General features: G+C 51.8%; 5 protein-coding genes across 5 annotated transcripts; all 5 read left to right on the forward strand.

Moving 5' to 3' along the window:
• Positions 1–30: 30 nt before the first annotated feature.
• On the forward strand, positions 31–1,538 carry AA0111_g4806 (hypothetical protein; the record flags this gene model as incomplete). The annotated part of the gene is made up of 3 exons (XM_028650849.1): positions 31–374; positions 700–863; positions 991–1,538. The coding sequence occupies 3 exons, from the start codon at positions 31–33 to the stop codon at positions 1,536–1,538; spliced, it is 1,056 nt and encodes a 351-aa protein (XP_028507498.1).
• Positions 1,539–2,097: 559 nt separating this feature from the next.
• AA0111_g4807 (hypothetical protein) lies at positions 2,098–2,915 on the forward strand (the record flags this gene model as incomplete). The annotated part of the gene is made up of 2 exons (XM_028650850.1): positions 2,098–2,109; positions 2,169–2,915. The coding sequence occupies 2 exons, from the start codon at positions 2,098–2,100 to the stop codon at positions 2,913–2,915; spliced, it is 759 nt and encodes a 252-aa protein (XP_028507698.1).
• Positions 2,916–5,503: 2,588 nt separating this feature from the next.
• AA0111_g4808 (Alpha-amylase A type-1/2) lies at positions 5,504–7,377 on the forward strand (the record flags this gene model as incomplete). The annotated part of the gene is made up of 3 exons (XM_028650851.1): positions 5,504–5,755; positions 5,823–5,927; positions 5,980–7,377. 3 exons carry the CDS (start codon positions 5,504–5,506, stop codon positions 7,375–7,377), a joined length of 1,755 nt encoding a protein of 584 aa, XP_028507499.1.
• Positions 7,378–8,691: 1,314 nt separating this feature from the next.
• On the forward strand, positions 8,692–9,060 carry AA0111_g4809 (hypothetical protein; the record flags this gene model as incomplete). Its single annotated transcript, XM_028650852.1, has 1 exon — positions 8,692–9,060. The coding sequence occupies one exon, from the start codon at positions 8,692–8,694 to the stop codon at positions 9,058–9,060; it is 369 nt and encodes a 122-aa protein (XP_028507500.1).
• A 1,415-nt stretch (positions 9,061–10,475) lies between these two features.
• Positions 10,476–11,102, forward strand: AA0111_g4810 (hypothetical protein; the record flags this gene model as incomplete). Its single annotated transcript, XM_028650854.1, has 3 exons — positions 10,476–10,694; positions 10,753–10,983; positions 11,037–11,102. 3 exons carry the CDS (start codon positions 10,476–10,478, stop codon positions 11,100–11,102), a joined length of 516 nt encoding a protein of 171 aa, XP_028507692.1.
• Positions 11,103–22,443: the final 11,341 nt, after the last annotated feature.

Here is a 22,443-nt window from a genome sequence, read left to right on the forward strand (position 1 = left end):
TTCATACACCAGATACCCCTTTGTTCCACGATGCTTGACCACATTGGCATCACCGTTCCGACATCGCGTTTCGAAGAAGTCACAGCCTGGTACTTGACCGCGCTCGCGCCGCTTGGTTACAGCAAACACAAGGAATTCCATAACCACAGTGTCGGTCTAGGTCCGGACAGGTCAAACATCGTTTTCTTTATTACCGCCAAGGAGGATGCAGAAGTAGCTGCTACTCATGTCGCGTTCCGGTGTACAGATAGAAAGACAGTGGAAAGATTCCATGAAGAGGCGGTAAAAGCAGGTGGGAAAGACAATGGGAAGCCGGGATGGAGGCACCAGTACCATGCCAAGTACTATGCTGCCTTTGTAATGGATCCTGTTGGGTAAGTGACGTTGCCAGTCGGTCGTTACTGTATCCATCTGACCAGTGTAGGAACAATGTAGAAGTCGTGGATCATGATGTTCCACGATAGTCGCAAATCATACCGGAGCATGGATGCCTTGATAGATGTTGTGGAAGTCAAACAAACTGTAAATCGAGCCACTCGAGTGATTCAGGATGGATTATCGTATAATTATACCCGATGAGAGGTGAAGCCGTCTCCATGCCGCCTACCCGTTTGATATTCGCCAAGCCCTAGCTTTGTTGACAGCTCCTTCTACCTAAGCCATTCTCTTGCCTTGTCAACAACCTCACTACACTTACAGCATGCCAATGATGCCCACATCAGACCGCTTGCAAGTTCTGCTCGATAGCGCCCGCGAGGCCAACAAGATCGAGCGCAATCGTGTCTCGCTTGAGACTTTCCTCGCGGGTCTTCACGAAGAAGACAAAAGCCTCGATGAGGTGCAGCTGAAGCAGACCCAGGCGAGTTTGTCTTGGCTTGTCGTCTGCCTTGACTAATTGGATAGCTTGCGATCTACGAGACGCTCCTGCGCCTTTTCGATGCCAGTATGCACATCGACCTCTTTTACAAACTCTCATTAATCCTGGCACAGCCTCTTTGGTCTCACAGGCTACCCAAACTTCCACCTTGGCAGCTTCATGCGCAGTACAGACCGACGCAGCAACAATATCCCTTTGGGACTTACTGCCCAAGGCTCGCAAAGAAGCCTACGATCGTGGGTTTCATGCTGGAAAAGACTATGGATACGTTCAAGGCATCAAGGAGGGCAGAAGCACCGGCATCACGGAAGACTTGGCAGTCGCATTCGAACAGGGGCAGGCAGAAGGACTGAAGATGGGACTGGTGCAAGGCAAAGAAGTCGGAACGCAGCACGGCATTGAGATCGGAAAGAAAGTCGATTTTGCTGACGGCTTTGCCCAGGGCCTGGGGCAAGCGAATGAGGAGATCAAGAAGTCCGGGGACAGATGCACTCAGAGGCATATGCTGCAGATGGAGATGACAAGAGAGAAGATCGTTGTGAAGCTGCCTCCAACATTGGCTACGACCATCTCAAGAAAGAAGGATTCGGAGAAGACCAAGGCTGAACGTAATGGTGTTGATCCCTTTGCGTCGCTGTTGTGTCTGGTGCACAAGAAATAGGAGCAACACGGAACGAGATGAGGATATTGCATATTCAAGGACGATACCCCAAGGAGCCAGCCGGAACATGGCTAATATACCTTCAAATACTTCTAAGTGCACAAGCTGTTACTCTACACAAAACATTGTAGAACATGAGTATGTGAGATTACGACGCTGACCTTGCGAATCTTACTGAATGGGAGATGATTAGCTGCACATCTACGAGCGACCTCGGCGACTAGGAATAAGAAGATTCTAGATGTGCAGAATATGTGGGTGAGTTTATGTGCTGTGCAGACTGTCTAGGCAGCTGTCAGAAAAATCCAAAACTCAAAGTCACCTTTACTTGTACATATGGAAGTGGGTCCCGCAACTCTATATGAATAGCGATACACTTCGTCTCTCTCACCCTGGACCCTGGAAAGACGATATAAAACCGCGTCTCATCCTGCCCTTCGCTCCATTCTTCTTACATCACACACCTGAGCACGTATCCCATCATATACCCAGACCAGGTAACAGTGCTGTCATACGCTTCAGCAGCCGCGACGTCACACAATCTATCACAAAAACCAAGATGGTAAACAAGGTAAGACGCAACCCGCTTGGTCCTACCTGCCTGCCTGAAGCCAACCCTAATTTAACCAGGAACCTCTCGATGACCGAAGAATGCATATTGCGTTGACCGTCCACGACAAGGAAGGGAAACAGCTTGAAGACTTCCCTGTCAAGGTATACAAGATCAAGTACAGCGACGAGCTGCAGACAGAGCTGGAGCAAAAAGAAGAAGAGGAGCGCAAGAATGAGCCGGAGGCCAAGCCGAAGCCGAGTCCAAAGAAAGCTGAGACGCCAACGCAACCGGGTGGGAGCAACCCAGGTACGCCCGTGTCACCTCCCAACGCAGCCGTCCTCAACACGCGAGACCTCACACACAAGTTTTTCGACTTCTCGTACAAGGAATCGGCTGAAGAAGCCAAGCAGATGGCGGTTGTGTTGTCCAAGGCTCAAGGCCTTAGGATCCCTGTACCAGCTTCGATCGTCACCACCATGCGTAAGACTGGCAAGATAGGCATTTCTGTTTGGTATGACTTCGAATATATGAAGTTTCTAAAGAAGACTGGCCAAGAGGGACAAGACAAGAGAATCACATACGCGGATCGGTTTACAAAAGAAGAACTCGAAGAGAAGCGAGAGCGCAACGAGCTCAAGAAGAAAGAGGAGGAACAAAAGAAGGAGGAGGAACAGGCGTCGAAGCGACGTAAGCTCACGCATGCCAACCGCCGCAGACAAAGGCCCGCTTGTTTTGGCCCGATGCCTCCAGAAATGAAGGCGCGTATGGACCGAGGCAGGGCCTTCGTCCTGAAGTGGAGGAAGCAGATGGAGTCGGGCAATTAGCGTCAGCATTGTCGCGTGACTGTCACTGGCATATTTCCCTTCTATATATGGGGTCTTGACCTCAATCTCATGTACCTTAGCCAAGCATAGCATATGCACAATGCAAATCTACTTCGTCGTGTACAGAGTAAAGGCGACCTTAGCTTTCTATTGATCTTGACTGGTAGTCTACGTTAGACTGCTACAAGAAAGCTTCATATCAAAAATTTGTGTTTAATGCCTTAGGTAGGTGTATACGTTATCCTACCTCATATTAAACTACGTGAGTGAAACATTACGAATACCTTTACGGTAGAGGATTAGAATACGAGCTCTTTCGCCCATGTTGTTGAGATACTCCTGGCAACATTCAATATAGTTCCGTGCCATTCACTTCACAAGTACAATCTGTATGTAAACAGCTAAGACCAGTGATAGAGCACAGTGAATTTCGCGCTTCCGCCACCTCATTACTCCCAGTATTCTTACAATATTCCCAAGATACAACAGTCGTCCTAACACGTACACAACACTACCTTGCGAAATGCTCCGGAAATTCTCATCCAGGGTATCTGCTGATCGCTCAGCTGGATCGCACAGTCAGGGTCCCCGCTCGTCGCAGGAAGCCTCACCATCTCCAGTTCAAACTTCTCATTCCTCACACCGAACCTCACACGTGTCAACCTTAACACCAAAACCATTATTCTACCACTCCCGCTTATCTGCACAAGCCGCACGTATCTCTGATCAGCCACCTTACTCTACCGTTGGCGCATCACCACATACCTCCGACTTTGCGCCCTACTCCACAGTCTTCACGCATCGGTCATCAGCACAATCTCGAGACCCTACAACACAAACACCACGGTCCTCAACCTCCGCGCCTCAAGGCTCGACCAGTCACCCGCTCAGCCTTCCACCAACCACCCCTCACGACGATATCGCTTGGGCCGAACACGATGACCTTCTCCACTCACTCACTGTACGCGCTTCAGACCTCGACCAGTTAGCCCTCGCTGCTGAAGCGCGATGGAAAGCTGCCGAAGGTTTGCTGTCCCCTTTAGAACATCATACCATCGGCCGCGCAGCTAGCGTTCCCACGTTACGAGAAATTCATCTGTTGCTAGCGCGGATTGATCTATTGGTGAGAGAAGAACGGAAATGGAGGGACGAATGCATGCCGAGGAACCCGAGAGAGAAGTACCCGGCTTGGGCGAGTGTATATTCGCAGGTCATGGGCGTGGGTGTAGGGCGAGGACTAAGGCCGTGGGATGTAGTCAAGGAGTTGGATGTGAGAATGGAAAGATTGTTGGAGAGGGCAAAGAGATTGTGAATATGGTGGTTTAAACGGATCTAGCTTTCTTGGTAGTAAAGTATCGACTAACTTGAGACAGCAATAGATCGGAAGATGCAAATGATCCAGGAGCAACGCTGGGAATACTAACACAAGACGAGGGTCTTGTTCTTTGTCTACACTCTTCAATTTTCCGTGTGCCTGTGTAACACGTTTAGCTTCGATTGGATCGGTGTCGGCTCGTTGATCAAGCGGTGCCTTGAAAGGGCCGTGATGTGTTCTTAACATGGCTACCGCCCTCCAAGGCCTGCACTCCAGGTTTTTTTCGCCCTGTCATCCGTTGCTAAGTCCGGCTCCAGTTTTTTGAAATCTCCGTAAACACGTGGATTCGTGGAAATCCTCAAACCCAGGCCTCGTCGACTAGGTATATGAGCTAGATATCGGACACCATCCGCCTTCTGTGCATGCTCTAATGGAAGCATCTAGCGTTCTTCGGCGTCTTGCCAACTTGGTCGTGGTCGGAAAAACTCTTCAACGTTCATTGGGTCGCTGTCGGAATGAATGCGTGTCAGCAAGCTCAGGCCGTGCTGGCGGGTATAGAGGACGGTCATCAGACCTCAAAACGCATCCGGCCCGCACCTTAAATTGACTTGCACGTTGCTAAGTACCGGAATGCGGGGCTCCGCCATCGTGGTGATGACGCTAACGCCCGGGGCCCGAGGCACATCACCTCGCTTACGTTGGCATCATCATTTCAACCCTGCAACCTCCTTCATTTCCCCTGAAGCTTCTTAGCCTCTAGTCCATCCTAGGGCCAAAACGCGAAAACAGCGCGACGCGTGCTTCCGCCAATACTACAGCCTAGACGGCAAACTCAATGGCTAAACATCCCGCAGCTTCCTGATCCGGGTCTCTGACCGTTCTCTTGTATCCACCGATATGTTTCAGACGTCCACGAGGTACACTTGACGCCTCCAACTCGGCCCGAGAGATCGCCAACTGTAAGATGATCATCTAGTTACACTTTTTTCAGTGGGTTCATGACGGACCGACGCGACACCATCGTTCTTCGTCTACGCTTCGATTTCTTAGTATCGTCGACCATCGCGAACAGGCGCTGAAGTCACCCGCAACGTCCGGCAAGCGCGATTCGGAGTCCACAAAACATTGTGGGGTAAGCGGAGGGACTGCGTATGGCCTTGTGATACCCACTCGTGGCACGTCTATAAATCCAGTGGCCGGCCTCATCCAGAACGAAAACATCACAGCCTGACGACTTCAGAACTCCGCTTGCAAAAGCATCGAGTCAGTCAAGATGTTGTTCTTCAAACTCATCACCACTGCTCTCTTCTACTTCACCTCTCTTGTCGCAGCTGCCGACACGAGCGCCTGGAAGTCTCGCAGCATCTACTTCGTTCTCACCGACCGCATCGCTCGCAGCAGTAGCGATACTGGCGGCGGAGCATGCAGCAATCTTGGCAACTACTGCGGCGGAACCTTCAAAGGTCTTGAGTCCAAACTCGACTACATCAAGGGGCTAGGATTCGATGCCATCTGGATCACCCCGGTCGTTGCAAGCACGTTTTCCCCGTCAACATCTGCAGAGAATCCGTACTAACAAACGCCCAGACAAGGCTGCTGGATACCATGGCTACTGGGCTGAGGATCTCTACTCGATCAACTCAAACTACGGCTCTGCTGCCGACTTGAAGAGCTTGGTCAGCACTGCTCATGCTAAGGTATGGCAAATCCAGATGACACCCATACTATAAGTATACTCATCCATTACAGGGCATCTATGTCATGGTCGATGTTGTGGCCAACCACATGGGCCCAGGTGCGATCACCAACAACAAGCCTTCGCCACTAAACCAGCAATCCTCATACCACTCTGCCTGCGATATCAACTACAGCAACCAGGGCAGTATCGAGCAGTGCCAGATTGCCGGTCTCCCGGACATCAACACCCAGTCCACGGAGATCCGCAGCCTGTTGAACACTTGGGTTTCTTGGCTTGTCAAGGAATACAGCTTCGATGGCGTTCGAATCGACACCGTCAAGCACGTTGAGAAAGACTTCTGGCCCGGCTTCTCTGCTGCAACTGGCGTGTACAGCATCGGCGAAGTGTTCGATGGCAACCCGACTTACCTTGCTGAGTACGCCAAGCTTATGCCTGGTCTTCTGAACTACGCGACCTACTATCCCATGAACAACTTTTACCAACAGACCGGTTCCGCTCAGGCGCTTGTAGACATGATGAACACCGTCAGCAACACTTTCCCTGACCCATCCGCTCTCGGTACCTTCCTCGACAATCACGACAACAAGCGTTGGTTGAACGTAAAGAACGACCAGACTCTGCTCAAGAACGCCCTTGCTTATGTCATCCTTGCGCGAGGAATTCCCATCCTCTACTATGGTACCGAACAAGGCTATGCCGGTGGTGACGACCCAGCCAACCGAGAAGACCTCTGGCGAAGCGGCTTCAACACTAACGCGAATCTCTACCAGGCCATCAAGAAGCTGACTGCTGCAAGGAAGTCTGCAGGAGGTCTTGCCGGTAACGATCACACCCACTTGTACGTAGCGAACAACGCCTACGCCTGGAGCCGTGCAGGTGGCAACCTTATCGTTCTCACCACAAATGCTGGAAGCAGTTCCAACCAGCAGCATTGCTTCAACACCCAGAAGGCCAACGGAAAATGGAACAACGTCTACGGAAACGGCGCTGCTGTTACTGCCGACGGCAGCGGTCAGATCTGTGTGACCGTCAGCAATGGCGAACCCATCGTTCTTGTTGCTGGCACTGCTACTCCCACCACGGGAACCACTCTCACCACCAAGACGGCTACTGCTACTGGCACATCAACTGCTTGCCCAACAGCTGTTTCGGTTTCTTTCACCCACCGCATCACCACTGTTCCTGGCGACACCATCAAGATCACCGGTAACACTGCGCAGCTGGGTAACTGGACACCAGCCAACGGTCTTACTCTCTCAGCAAGCAGCTACACCGCCAGCAACCCGGTCTGGACGATCACCGTGCCATTGGCAGCAGGTTCAGCGATCCAATACAAATTCGTGAAGATTAGCAGCAGTGGAACGATCACATGGGAGAGTGATCCTAACAGGAGCTACACCGTGCCCAAATGCCAGGCGAGTGCCAGTCTGAGCAGCTCATGGCAGTAGTTCTGCCATGACCTATATGGCTACTCCGTATAGCACTGAAGCTTTGATAAGCCTAGTAACAGAAATACACTAGGTAATTGAATTTGTTCACGCGATCAGTATTATCCCCTTTCTTTTCTCGTGTGGTGTCACTCATACGCTTGACATATGATGTCGTTTTGGAATCCGACCTGGATCTTAACATGAGATATGATACAGAAGCTTCTTTGCTACGACCGTTGTAGATGGAAACAGTACTGTACTACGTACAGCAAAGTAGACATGTTTAAGGGGCTCGCGATAACTATGACACAGATGATACCAATGTCGAAGGCGTGGCAGCCTGAAGCTAATATGGTCACTTCACTGACACTTCAGCTCTCGTTCCATCTTCGGCCACCTAGTCGGCTATCTCGGCTCGCTATCTATATAGCCAAGCATCCAAACATGGTCGGTAATGGCGCTTCTATTTATTTTCGATGACACTGACTTTACTAAGGCTGCGGGTTCGAGCACTATACGTGGTGAAATCGTGTCAGCTTCGAGCGTCTCGCCTTCAATACCGGCTCAATAGCGTTGTCTCGCGCTGACCTACTAGACTACAACAGTACAGGAAGCGCGTTCACCACATGAAGATCATAATGGCGAAGCGCAAGGCACGGCGCGCACACGACGTCAAGGCTCTTAGGATGCGGCGTAAAGTGCGCGCTTTCAGAATTGGCGTTGTTTGACTCAAGAAACAGTCTTGTGCTCTCATGGGCCGATACGTCGCCAACTCGAGTTCAGTCACACCAGCAGATTGGATCGGCTTTCAAAGGCAGTCCTGGAAAGCTGGGACATATCTACCACAACGCTTACACCATGGAAAGCTGGCTAACAGAAGTGCCTTACTTGAACATAACAGCTCTGGCAGTCTACCAAGAGAAAAGCTGGCCAAGAGCGCGCTGGCTGCCGTCCGTTCCGTACTTGGAACTCCGCAGCGCTCAAGGATCACCAAGAAGAGCTTGGGCCACGAGCAAAGTGGCCGAAATACATCCCGTTTATGGACCTCAATGCACGAGCGAAGCGGCATGAAAGGCGTTGGCCGCGAGCTAAGTGGCTTGAGAGCGTGGGACAACTAGATTTCCCGCACGAGACGCTTTCTACGAGAAGCCCTTCACACGTGAGGAATGGGTTGAAGGAGTGCCGTATCTAGACTTCGTCGCGCTTGCTGAGCATGGCAGAAAATAAGATGAAGAGTCGGCGGAGACAATACTGACATCAGGACTTGCAATACTCCCATTATAATCAACGAGCCGGCACACTTCACGCTTGACGTCCATACGAGAAACACATATGAACCCACCACTCAAGCCACGATATGATGATCGCTTCCTCGTTAAGCTCTTCAAAAAGTGGCATGAAGACGACGAGTACGAAATCGAAGCAGCGAAGAATAACGCTCCAATCAATGATGGGAAGCATTCCATTGCGCAGTGCGACCGAGTGAAGCTTCTTCTTGGACAGAGTCTAAGAAATCTTCGGGGTGTTACTTCAAAGCAGTGGCAAGACTTCGCACAAGGTACCGATATCCTTGCTACTAACGTTGAAGTGGCACAGCACATGGAGTTCTCGCAGAAGCTCGAAGCAGGTGAGATTTGTGAGGAAGTGGAGGCACAGAAATTAGTAAAGATATTCGAGAGTATGCGGAGAGAGTGCTGTTAGGGGTGGGCGAGAGTAGTGGCGATGTCTCTACTATCCTTCCATGTTTTTCAGTTTTGTGTCTAACTTACTAGCTATTGACTGATCCACACTTCATGACGATCGCTCGTTGTTTCTCCCCGGCCCGCTTCACCCCACCAACCCGTATCCATGGTAGATACGTCCCCTCTGATGTACGGCTTCTACATGCAACACTATTCAAAGCCTTGCGACCCCCAAAAAAGACATTCCGCGAAGAGCAGGCTCTAGCAGCGGTGCATAGGTGCCATAAGCGTCGATGCGACAACTCTTCCTCGGATGCATTTCTCTCTACTCAAGGTACAACGAATCGTTCCCAAGACCGAGCGATACCAACTCACCGTAAGTTCAGGGGCGTGGTGGAGAATCTCGTACTAAATATCGAGATAGAGGCGATACACGTTGACATTGCTAACCACATTGGTCTTTGAGAATGTAGAATCACAGAACTGCCTCGAGGTGATAGCACTAATATGATTAGCCAGCAGTAGAACGGACGATCACAGTAGTCATTAGGGATAGCCAGTATGCTTGCTATGATTGTGATAACCGCACGTACGCACGTGGTACGTACTTGTGTACTGTGCCAAGCAACCATTGCAACTGTTTTGAGGCTGTTCGATCGGTTTGAATCGGTACAGACCCTAGCGTATGTCAGCAGATTGCGCCAGAAAGAATACGTTTTTTATAGGAGAATCACCGAAATGGCCATACGGCTTAATTCTCGGTGTCGATCTCACCTCATTGTGGTTAGCAGCGGGTATTCGGCGCGTCCCCGGGTACAGTATGCTGACGCCAAGGGTAGACCACGACACACGGCCTACTCGAGTAGGTTAACCGCATAACCACTATCTTGGATTCTGGGGTACCTGGGATGTAATGACGTCGCGTTTCTATGCGATGAACATTGGAAATCAAATGCGATCAAAGTCGCAGCAAACGCCTACCAAAAGCATCTGATCGCAGTGAATGTGCGTTGCAGTGTATGGTTGACAGTTGCTGATGAGAAGTGCTGGAGGCAGAAGAGCAAATCGAACTTTGAGAGGCCTGACTTCTTACCGAATACCAGGTGTTTGCGACATATCTGCAAGACATATCGGTAATCTCCCTGGCCAAGCCGATCAGCCTCACGACTCTAAGCTTAGAGCCAAGAGCCTCATGGAAACAGCCCACATAGCGTAGTCAGGATTGAGGGCTTTACCAACATCACAACGAGAGTTTGACCGAATCACCCATCTTTGCTACATGTGTTCGCGATCGGCGCAAGACGATGGGTATATAAGACACGGGGAAGTACTCCCCAGTATCCATCATCACAGCATTCAAGCCTTCAGTCCTTTCCACTACCGCACCATTCCCTCATTCACTAGCCGATTCACTCGCTACATCACTCATTCAAAATGAAGTTCACTCTCGTCACCGCTCTCCTCGCCGGCGCCGCCGTTGCTGTCCCTACCGCCCCTATCCACCCTCACAACGGCACAGTTGAGGAGAGGTCCCTCAACAAGCGTCTTGACCCTCTTACCATCGCCATCATCGCTGGTGCTGCCTCTGCCGTTGTCGGTGTTTCCGCAACTGAGGCTCTCAACACCATCAAGAACGTTGCCGATTGGACTGCTGTAAGCTGCACTCCTATCCACCATACCCGGATTTCCAGCTAACTTTGTCGCTTCTCAGGCTCGTGAGGCTTTCACCAAAGCTACCACCGCCGAGATGTCCAGGCGCGCTAAGCCCAACGAGGCCGCTGTCTGCTACAACATGGGCTACAAGGTCTCCAAGCCTAACCAGATGCGTGAGCTCACCTCTGTCCGCTTGAAGTCTGGTGTCCTCAACACCGACTACGACTGCTTCTTCATGTGGGGCCCTGACAACCACTTCAACTCTGAGGGTGACGGTGGTTACATCAACGTGAGTCACTGTTACAAGCTTCCTGATCATAGCAATCCGCTAACTCGAACCAGCTCGCTGTCATGGCCCCTGATTCATGCCCCTTCGACAGCAAGACCTCCGACCTTTACTGCCAGTAGAGATGGTTATCTGAAACATGGAGCCATCTCTCTAAGTAATCTTGAGGGTTACTGAGACGACAAGTGAACTTCACATCGCTCCTATCTCTGTTATACTGTATTTCGCAATTTGCGACTCACTGTACCTAATTTCAATACACTCTTGCTTTTCTGGACCACAGATTGCTAAAAACTTGGTGAATTACCCGCTATAGGGATCTTATCATCTGTTAAGAGAACGAGTAGTAAAGCACCAAAGAAAAGGATGACATGCAGCGGTGATTGTCTCCTGACGTGTGAAATTGCCATTATGTATTAGCTGGAAAGTTCGGCTTATGGCCTACCCAGACAACCTTCGCAGGACTACTGAGTAGCTACTAACATATCACAGTGGACCCGGAAGGTATCCAACGGGTTAGTATGTATCAGTTGAATCCTCCTAATACTACCGAGACCCTATAAACTCTACGACTGACTCACCTCACGTGGAAATACGCTGCTTACGAGAATTGAGGAATAGATGTTGAGGTTGACGAGAATAGAATATTGGTTCGCTGCGTCCTCTCGAGAAAGTGTCATCGAAAGAATGGCAGGAGATCACGTAGTGTTGGTAGCTCGTAGCTTTGCGTTTGCGCTTTGTGGAAGAGTGCAGAAAATTACTGGTGGAAGAGGTGGAGTAGATGACGGTAGGTGTAGTCACGGAACAGTAAATGGATCAGGATGAGAAAGACGAAAGATGACTCATGAAGAAGGTATTGTGTAAGAGTTATGCAGACATACATAACATTGAGGGAACAACTGAATGCTAAAGATACTATTATCCAATAGCAGGGCTACTAGTGTTGTGTCTGTATTCGTAGTTTTGTCTCAGTGAGCAGCAGAACAACAGGAAACAGTATACAGTATTGGCAACGCGATGGGATACGAGCATATCGAGCCTTGTCAGTTTCCTTCCCATTGTAATCCTCTGTTGCACAGTCTTTGCAGAGTTGAGATCCTATTGTAATTCAGTAAATATACAGCTACTTTACACAAATCTAGCAAACTAAGGTTGTCAAGCGTCTCAACAACCATCTGAAGTACTCAGTCAAAGCCAAAGCGACAGGTCGATCGCAGCTGGCGTAGGGCTCTGAAAGTTAGGCATAACAATCCTGTCCTCCAAGTCATCGCTTCAGTCCCTTGATGATCATTTCATCTCGTTTCCACCTAATTAGGGATCGTACATTGTGGTAACACATATAGTCTTCATGGAAGCATCATGTCAACTAGACCTCTATCCACTACTCGCAATTCTCGAGTCGCATGTGACCAAAATTCAACAGCTGATAGCCTCAACGTTGCCGCCCAAGACTCTTACCCCCGCAGCCTTCCGCTCTGCGATACGCTCAAGGAAAACGATCATCATCGCTTATCCATGTCCATACCCATTATAGCCCAGCCTCAATGACTGCCTGAAGCGAAACTACCTCGGCGACGTTTCTTCTCGGCAACAATATACCCCAATCAAACTGTTACTATAGCCTTTATCTCGGCTCTGCGCCGCGAGTTTTCCTGGTTTTGCTTCGGACGGGTAAGGACGATCAAGTCGCCAAGATGGGAATGGGGCGGCCCAGTCCGCGGTACCGTTTAGGATAACGTTGTGACGGAGTCCGGTATCGACAAGGCCAGAACAACGCGCGCGGCGTCAAGGTCATTCGTCGCGAGCAACTGCCGAACGGGTCGTTGTCATGCTAAGACCCAATGGAGAGAGAAGGTGTGGACCGAGAGAGCTGAACCACCCATCTCGGCGCTGCTTCAACACCAATCATGCCAAAATCCATCATGAACAGTTCACTTGCGCCATCTGCAGCCAGTCCCATCAGAGGAGAATCGTTCTATACGGTGCCACCGATGCATACAAAGTCCAGCTCTCCACAGACCAGTATTACTAACCCTTCATCGCATACATCCCAAATCAGGCAATACGCTACTACCCAAAGCAGCAGTTCAGGATGTCGTAGGTTTGTGAAAGGATTCCGGAAGTCAGGCGACCTGGCTCAAAACAGGTAAAAATGTTTAATTTTTACCACTTTGCAATGTCGAAGGATTTTGTGGCGCAAAGGCTGGAAGTTCATGAGGTGGCTAATGGATATGGACGAACGGACGGGACTGAACTTGATTGACTCGGAGGAAGCGAACATACAGAAAGAGGCTGAAGGATTTTTGCGCCTAGTTGCATTGTAGTGTAGTGTAGTGTGGTGTGGTGACGACACACGGATATGGAGTGCCACGCGTTGCAGGCAAGAGACTTGCGCCATTCCTGACTTGCCTGCTCGCCACACATCAGACAGCCCAAAACGTACGACCTGAGTCCGAAAGCACGAGGCTAATGCCAGAAACATGTCATTTTCGCTTAAACTGGTTGTTCTAGAAGCGGACGCACGACACGCAAAAGGTCTAGGTCCTGCATCACCGAGAAGAAAAACGTGCAGTACATGAAAGCCCGTCATGCAACAAACGGCAGCCCAAAACCAACTGTACTATTCTGTAAGGCGACATAATGAATCCCAGCCTACCACCTTTACGCGCCCGTTGAACTAGCGTTACCAGATTGCTGGGACCGCCGTCGCTGAATGAACAGGGCAAGCTGCATTATCAGACTCACGTCCAATAGCATACATCACCGTAGATCCTCCCTCTCGTCTATTCTCCCAATGACATCCTACCTCGGTCTTACACGAAACCCCTTGCACTTGCCCTTGCTCATTCGCCTCACTCACACTCAAACTTACCCCAAACACCAACAATCGTCTGATCGACACATGAAATATTTGACCGATGTGATATTGCGAGGGGTCAGACGCAGGGTCCTTTTCTCAAGGTTTCGAGCTCGTAAAAGCGCCTACGGCCGATAAGTTGACTAAGAGAAATAAGAGTCAGGCTGTCATGGAATGGATACGTAGGCTCACGGGTTATTTACCGGGCTGCAGGATGCAGATGCAGGATCGTGATGTAGAGAAGGCTTGTGCACGGGCTGGTAGTAGTGCAGGATGACGACGCGGGGTTCTTCTGTACAATTACGTTGTTTCCATACGTCGTGGAAGTTTGTGTCAACCTGGTATCCTGGTATCTCCTAAAGGCGACACATACCCAGCGCGGTCAACAAGTAGACAGTGTTCTAGACTGTGACCCTCCGATAATGAAGAAACTCGGCCGATTTCGCGGTGAAATATTTCTACCAGCCCCGAGCACTCTCATTCCGCTCCGCCAGCAACGGAGCAAGGGGCCATGTTCAAGATGACATGCGCTATCTGATCGGCCGACCGGTCTGTATCCACATGTGTGTTGCAAAGAATTTCGCGCCTTCTACTGCAAACGGGCGATGGACTGCAAAGTCGTAGATGGCCGCGATGACGGGTGGCATCGGGCCTAATCCAGGGCTCCACTATCGCGAACACCGCGATACCCGCAACTCATAAACGCAGGCAGAAGCATGTTGTGAAGAATACACGCCGCAATGCCATATTGCGCTTCGGCGTCAAAATGCCGGCGGATATAGACGCACACCGTCTCATCAACGTAGCTGCATGCCGTCTCCGACTCCCGGGGCGTAGATGGGATGGGACGGAGGGAATACACGCCTGCTCCGCGCTATAAATAAAATCAGTTTAGCGTGGCACAACGGCTTTTCCTGCCTCGTGGGTTTAGGCGGGCAATTGGTCCCTTCTCTCGCTTGCATGCCTGAATACGTGATGTTTGACTTCCCTTGTTCCTTCGGTGTGCACCCCGCTGTCGTTTGGTTGGATGCATGGGGTCCAAGGTCCCTTGTCGTGTGTCAGACAAGACAAGCCGCGGGTGGATGACGATGGAGATTGGTTCCGGACGGCTACGGCCCGCGTAACTGACAGATTGGGGAGTATTGTGCGAAATGCGACAGGGAGGATGTGATCCTTCTGCTTGTCTTTACCACCCTGGTCGGACGTGAGAAAGATGATTAAATGGTTTGCGAGGGACAGTGCAAGGTGGGAGGTTTCGTATGCCTGAAAGATTCCTGACCCCGCCTTAGCAAAAGCGAACGCGACGTTTGAAAGGACAGGCATGACCTACGCAGCGGCCAGCCGACAATGCAGTAAGAAATTTCGCGTGCGCGCCGTGCTACCCTTGGGAAACTACCTAGAAGCATCCTACAGAAAGCGGCGCTTGCGGGCGTTGGACCCGGGTGCGAGGCCTCGGGTTCGTGTTCAGCTTTTGACGGGCTTCCCATAAGTGGTACCAGAGGGAGACACGAGGGGTCTGGAGGCTCGTTGGCTGAGCCATGGTCTTCGCCAACCGGGATTGCCGTGCTCATGTCCTCTGAACGTATGCAGATGCAGCTTGTGGAAGCTGAGAGCAGGGCGGTAAATCGCTTAGCGAGCGAATCTGCGACTCTTGCGCAGAGAGCGACAGCCATCTTTCGGCAGTGTATGGAGCGTCATAGTAGAGCGTATGTGATGTTCCTTTCGCTGAGCGCCTTTCCAAGACGCTTTTGTTGCACATTCCTGTTTGTGTCCTTTGACCCGGTAGTAACGAGTGATGGGTACTGCCCATACGTCGCCTGCCTGTGCAATTAAATCAGCATGTCGTATCCTTCTCATGGCGTTACCCCACGTCCAACCCCAAACTGCCGTGTATCATCAACCTACTATATCTGTACCAATTCTTCCGCCACTCACGGACGCAAGGGCTAATTGTACACCTATATGTAGACAAGCCTCGTGCTCTTACCGTGGCCTTGGGTCTTCGTGTTCGGCGCTGTTCAGGTACCTCAACGGGTTTCCGGAACGGACATCGCGTGTCGTAGAAGGCACAACGTGGGGTACCATTCATGCACTGAATGTGATGCGTGAGATATCAGCGTCCACAGCGTTGTTGGGCATAGAAGCGAGGTGCTGCTCTATTTCGATCGGTGTAACGAGCCTGTCGAGCTGAAGCTGAAACTATTTTGAGTTGGGGTGGGTGACTAGTGGACTCATGTCTAGGCCAGGCGCCATAGATTGAGGTTTCATTCAGCAATATTTTTAATGACAGTGCCTGGCTTGTGCCACTGCTTTGAACCGAGGAAGCTGAGCTGATAATGCCTGGAGTGGCTCTAGGATGAAAGTCACACCACCAGATGGCGTCCTGTTGCCCGGGCACTGGAGCGACATTTGGGTGTAAAGAATAAAGTGGACTGAAGAGGATTCAAAAAAGTGAGGCAAAGAAAGACAAACGCACAATGCAGTTCATGAGAGGTTGCACCTGCATCGAATGCAGAGACTTACTGATTTGTTCATGGCGGAGTTAGAAGCATACATGTGATCACGCAATTGGAATGAGATTCTCGAGCGAAAGTGATTGCCTCGAGTTGAACATGCATGCAGGTGCTCTCTGACACTCAGCAGGTCAGTGAAATGCTCTGACAATCTCCCCTGTAAAAGAGATCGTCATAGCTAACGTGGCAGTGATATCAGCTCATTCTGATGCTCAGCTTAACCACCGGGTTTTCTCAAACTCACAAGCGCGCCGATTCAGTGCTGAAAGTTTGGAGCCCAATACTGTGACAGTCACTATCGTTCCATGTTGCGACGAGTCAGTAATGGTCGAAAAGAATGGCAAGTCTGCAAAACAGGATTCTGCTGTGCCTCAGATGGTGCTCGACTCGGGATGGTGATTGGTGCTCGGGGCTATTGAGAGAACAAAACGATAAGCTGAAGTGCTGAAAGCGGTAACTGTAGGCTAGTTGGCAACGTTATGGTGCATGTGGATCGACGGTGTCTTCCGGGCTTCCTTTCAGTCTTGAACAGCTGAGTTCATAATGATTGCATGTAAACTTGGGCGCGGAAGCGAAGCCGAGTAGATAGTGGTTTACAAGCGTCGCTGAATGGCTCTACTGCTGTAATGAGTCTACTCAGAGTGGGTACTTGTTGCCCGTACGATGCGCTGTCATCCCCAACGACGCGTGGGCGTGCTACTGTCTGTCCGGAAACGGTGAACGCTCTACCAGCTCTTGCCAACATAGTGAAGCGATCATCCCTGTTCGAAGAGCCCTCCTGATGCTGTTTTATGCTTCTGGCAGGGCCCGTGTCCAGGGCAAACGTTCCTGAACATTCTGAGTGGAGCATGCTGTTTGATGAAGCTCGTGTGGGGGAAAAGGGCATAGGGTGATACGGGAAGCTTGTGCTGGAAGGGGGATGAATCGGGCACTTCGGCGTGACGTGAAAAGGGATGGATGGGTACGTGAGGCGAGGCGGTGCAGTGCATGCCTTGGATCTGAGTCCTGGAGGTTACGAAGAAGCAACGACTGCACCCTGATCGCCCTGAGCACGCAAGAATGCTCATGAGTCGTGGATCTCCATCCGGGTGTGGCCAACCGGTCGATCATCGGTGTGGTTGATCATGGTACGCACAGATGGACATTGAGCAAAGGAAACGAGTATGACACGATGACTGCCTCGATGACCGGGCTTGCAGAAGGGGGACATGTTGCATAGACTTTGGTGATGAATTGTTGGCGCGCTACATGTAGTGCGGGAGACGGTCTTGATGCGAATGTCCGACGGCCGTAACCGCACACGGCATCGGGGACTTATGAGTTCAGTAACCATTGAATCAAGCGTCACGGTCGGCCTACCCTCCCTAGCACAAGCTGTTTGAACCTGATTCTGCGGTCAAAACCAATTGCTAGTATTTCGGCGAGGTCACCCGCACTTGGTCTATTGACTATCGCCATAGGGCTTGGCGAAGTGTCATCGTGATCAACGCCATTAACGTTTTGAAGGACGGTGAAATTCCGAAACAGAAGATCATCCGTTGGGTGCTATTTTCCGTATGGGCGGGTGATGCAGGTAACGCATAATCCCGGCGAATCATCGAAATGTTGACCAAGAACAACATGAGCTAGGTCGGCATGGGCCGAGCGACGAGTCGTATGGGATGCCAACAATCTTGGCTGCTGATTTCGGATAGCATTTGCTGACCGCATTATAACTTTTGTTACTTTTGCAGCCCTCTGAGCGAGGGAGGAAAGGGGTTTTGGTGGGGCGTGTCGATCCGATTCGGCGGGCGCTCAGATCTGTGCTAAACGGCCTTCCCTCGCTGGTGCCGCATCTTGCTTTGGACCAGTGAGGAGGATGCGCCGCAGCAGCGCGCTAACGTACGCAGATGGGGTCGATGACGAGTCAGCAACAACACTTTGCTATGTGTATTTCTGCGCGAAGGAATGCAGTGTACTGCACTGTGGTATCACCCCGGACATGTCTGAAGCATGAGTGCAGTTGAGGTATGGAGTTGAAGATCGCATCTAGACCAGTTGCTGAACAGTGCTGCCACGCGTGCGTGGATGCCTGGAATAATGAGGCTGGTGCGGGCCACTGCGTGGACAGGTCGAATGAGTTTGGCCGCTGGTGTGCCGCTGTCAAAAAACTGTAAGCTCCAAACCTCGATGGGTAAACGTTTCGTCGACCGCAGATTGGATTGGGAGGCGCCACCACCAATAGCAAACCCAGTTGATAGGAGTTGGACACGTAGGAATAACAAAAAAAGCTTTCAAAGATGGAGAATGGGTTTCAGGAAGATTGAGGCAGCGGCTGGCACTGCCTATTGGCCGGGCGTAGATCACTCGTCAATCTCTGATCTAGAAGATCGTGGCTGGGTATCCCTGTCTTTACGTATGGGGAGTTATTTGAGGAAATGCAAATCCAGACAGGCATCATCTCATACCCCTTCCTCGCCGAAGAGTTGTTCACGGCAGTATGCGTATCCGCAGACCCTGGTAGAAAGGTGCCGTCAATGACGATTTGTAGGTATAGATACAATATTGGGAGTGGGGCAGTCAGCTACAGAAGGCTACAAGCGTGACTCCAGAACCATTATCGGCAAGACGTCAGAAGAGTAACTTGGTCAACATCGGTCATGGTTGCCGTGATGTGCATATCATGTGCATGACGAGAGCGTATGCTGTGAGGCGTGGGGAACACCTACAGGGAACATGCTGTGAGATCTTTGCCAATCCGTGGATCGCCCATCCCCTTCCACCCGCGCATATCCTCTCTTTGTGTAGGCCAAGAGAGAGGGCAGACCTTGCTGGGGAGTTTTCGCCGACGAAAGCCAATATTCCGCGACTCGCAAGGTGCGGGTAATGTAGTGCGGAAGCATGCCGTTGTTACATAGAGTGTAATCTGGCGTCGGGAAGAAGTGCAGTCTCGACATGGGTTTAGGTCAAGGCCCGAACATGTTTGGACAGAGGCATATGGAAGACGTGGCACGAGAGCGTGGTAGCTGTAACACGATGCTCCAGTTGCAAATTGTCTGGGTCAAACATTGTAATTGACACAGCATGAGCCACACCTGATTGTTGGAACCACCGTTGGTCCCACAGGGCGGGATAGTGCGCGCGGCATGGTTCAGGATGGTCGAGAGTATAGGTGCGGCTGACGTACGAAGCAGCCAATCGTAATAGAGGGCGGACAAGGATTTCAAAAAGCGTCGACCAAGCGGAAGACCCCGCGCGGTGCTCCGAGGAACAGAAGGGGATTGAGGGTCTTGGATGACATTCGGTGGTACATGGTTTGGCGACTTGACGACTCAAGGGCACGGGCAAGTCTCCACCAGTACGCCGACAGACGAACAGCCGTTGCGCGAATCCGAACGCGACGTTCAGGCGTGCATGTTTGGCGAGAGTTTGTTTCCGCGATCGCAACTTGACCCTTACCATTACCAGGGTACTGAATCAGCGACGTGCCACGAGTTTGGGTGCGCATGTAGCAGATTTGCAACCCTTGGAATTGTCATTCGTTCGTCGAGATTGCGGGCTCGGAAGGGATCGGCGACGGCGACCGTTGAGCTCTGCAAGCGATTTCTAGCGAAGGTATGGATGACCAGGCCAGGCCAGGCCGCGCAGATGAAGACGTCGGAAGGACGGCGAGGTCGCTGCATTTGAGTGCGTGTGCAGCAGAAAGCGGCTGAGGCTCAGCGAAACAAAGCACCCACTCGGCCGGATGCTGTGCGTCCCGTAACGCTAGCCCGACGACTGGGACGCGCTAGGAACAGAGAAGCATGGCCCCAATAGCCCCGGATCTGATGCTTCAGCCACAGCCTGCGCCGCAAGCTTGCGCAACAGGGGATGGCGATACCTCGGGCAATCCGAATGCAAATGGGTGAAGCCCATGTTCTGCTCGAGGGAACAGAGCTGGAACCATGTCGCGTGGGGTATGCAGCAGTCTGGACGAGGCCGTCTATATTTGCGCACCGCCGACATGGGTCGCTCGTGATATAGGCCTCTCTGGCAGTATCAGATTGAGTAGACAGACGTACAGCGTCCCCACCAATGGCGTAATAGGTCGACGTCGGGCTGGGGGGCATAAATGGAGAAAGTTGGGCGAAGGCAGCCTCACTCGGTCATTGTAGAGGCTCCCGTTGCAAGTATGCAGGACGATCGAGATGATAGCGTCACGGTAACCAAGATACCCGCTTCAGCATACGATCGCCCTAACGAGTGACTTCGGCGAGGAAAGCGTGCAGACGTGAGTGACGATATGTTTTGGCAATCAACGGTTTTGTCTTTCCCAAAAGGTGCGCGACTGCTCTCCGAGCCTGCCGAAAAGGGCTGGAAGGCAGGCGCGATTGGTGCACTAGCGATATTCCAAATGCCATGGCAGGCGCTCACTGGTGCGCACTTTCCAGTTGAGCGGTCTCGCTACTTTTCGCTACTGGCCCGCCGGCAGATCAGTCTCCAGCCCACCAACGGCCGCCAGCTCGACACCTTCACAGTCACCTCCCCAACACACACAGCGAGACAGCACGCCTCAGCAAACAGGTCGTGTGTCGCACTCGCCAGAAAATAGAACAGCAGAAACACCGTCAGTTCGATGTGAGTGCACCGCGCTAGCCTCGGGAGAACGACAGGCCCGAAAAGGAGAGGTAAGGACGCCAAGCTCACCTCGCCGACCTCGTGTCCTCCAATGTGAGGGCCGTGACGATCGCACTACTCGCGCCCGGTCCGCAATCAGCACCAGCACCCGTTTGATCGACGCCCAAGTGCTGACTGCAACGTGCATCGTGCGGCGCTGGAGAGGGCTGTCTCTGGGTGGATTGCATTACTACTGGAAACACCAGTTCAGACACGCCTGCCATGGGGGAGACAAGTGGGCAAGATGTCCTCTCGACACTGTAAGAATGGACTACACCAGGGCCATAATCAATTACTTCTCAGGGCAAGGCCATAAATGCGCTGTAGAGCCCAAGACGCATGCCCGGCCTTCCTGGACCAGGGTGACGGAACACAGAGCTTGTCACGATCACGATGGGGACGAGGCCGAGTCCACTGGAACATCCTGGATGCCGCTGAGGCTGGCTGGCTGAGGCTGCTACTCAACCTTACGGCCATCTACATGTTTGGTTTTACTGTGGGCAGGGGAGTGCAAGTGTCGCGCCGAGTGGGGGTATCATTGACTGTCTCCATGGTGTCTTCAAAATCCCACCGGCCTTGCTGCTAGCGTGCACCATCATGAATCGACAACCAAACGGCCAGGGGCCCTAGCGAGTGCGTCCATCCTGCGCGAGCGGTGGGCCGCCGGCGGGGACGAGCGCGCTGTCGGCGGCCCGGAAGCGTTGCAGGGGGAGCAATTCACTACGCCTGTTTCCAGGGTGGGAATGCGAGCAAGGCGCTGCGCTTGCTTTTTCTGCCGTCCCAAGTCGGCGCCGGGCGAGCGCCATACGCCATGCCACGATGTGATACAGGGTACTTGTCGAATCCGACGATCTGGCACCTAACCAGGTCCATCGCTGCTTGTGTGCGTCGTCGACAACGATTACTTTAGCCCTTTGCTGCTCAGGGCCCAGCTAGTCGCTCTGAGCGCCGCATGACGCCCCAGCGCTCTCCGTCCACCATCTCACCAGTGCCTTAGCCGCATCGTCTGAAAAGCAGAATCCTCGCACACATCTGCCCGTCCCGAACAAGTCAATAGCTCCTCGACCACCTTGGCGTCCAAGTGTCCTGACTACTCCTCCCCGCGCCCGCCGTGATATATACCGGTGCTTGCCTCTACCACGTTACCGTTGGCTCGTCTATCAACGTCAACCACCGTTCGACTTCGCCTCTACCATACTACAATCGACACTGACACTTGACTCTGTGCTTCTAAACCTAACAATACGGTATGTTTAATTCTCCTTTCCCGTCGTTGTCGTTGGTCACCAACTGCCCCTCCTGCATTTTGTCTACCAACATCACGTCCTGTTGGGATACACCAGCTCCCTGATCCACTTCCCTCCATTCACCCATTCTCAACCTCGACACATTCGACATGGTTGTGGTTTCACATCCGTCCAATCTGCCTACTTCCCACAGTGTTTGGACCCATTCAGG

This window comes from Alternaria arborescens (genome assembly GCF_004154835.1).
Source record: "Alternaria arborescens strain FERA 675 chromosome Unknown contig_9, whole genome shotgun sequence".
NCBI classification, from domain to species: domain Eukaryota; kingdom Fungi; phylum Ascomycota; class Dothideomycetes; order Pleosporales; family Pleosporaceae; genus Alternaria; species Alternaria arborescens.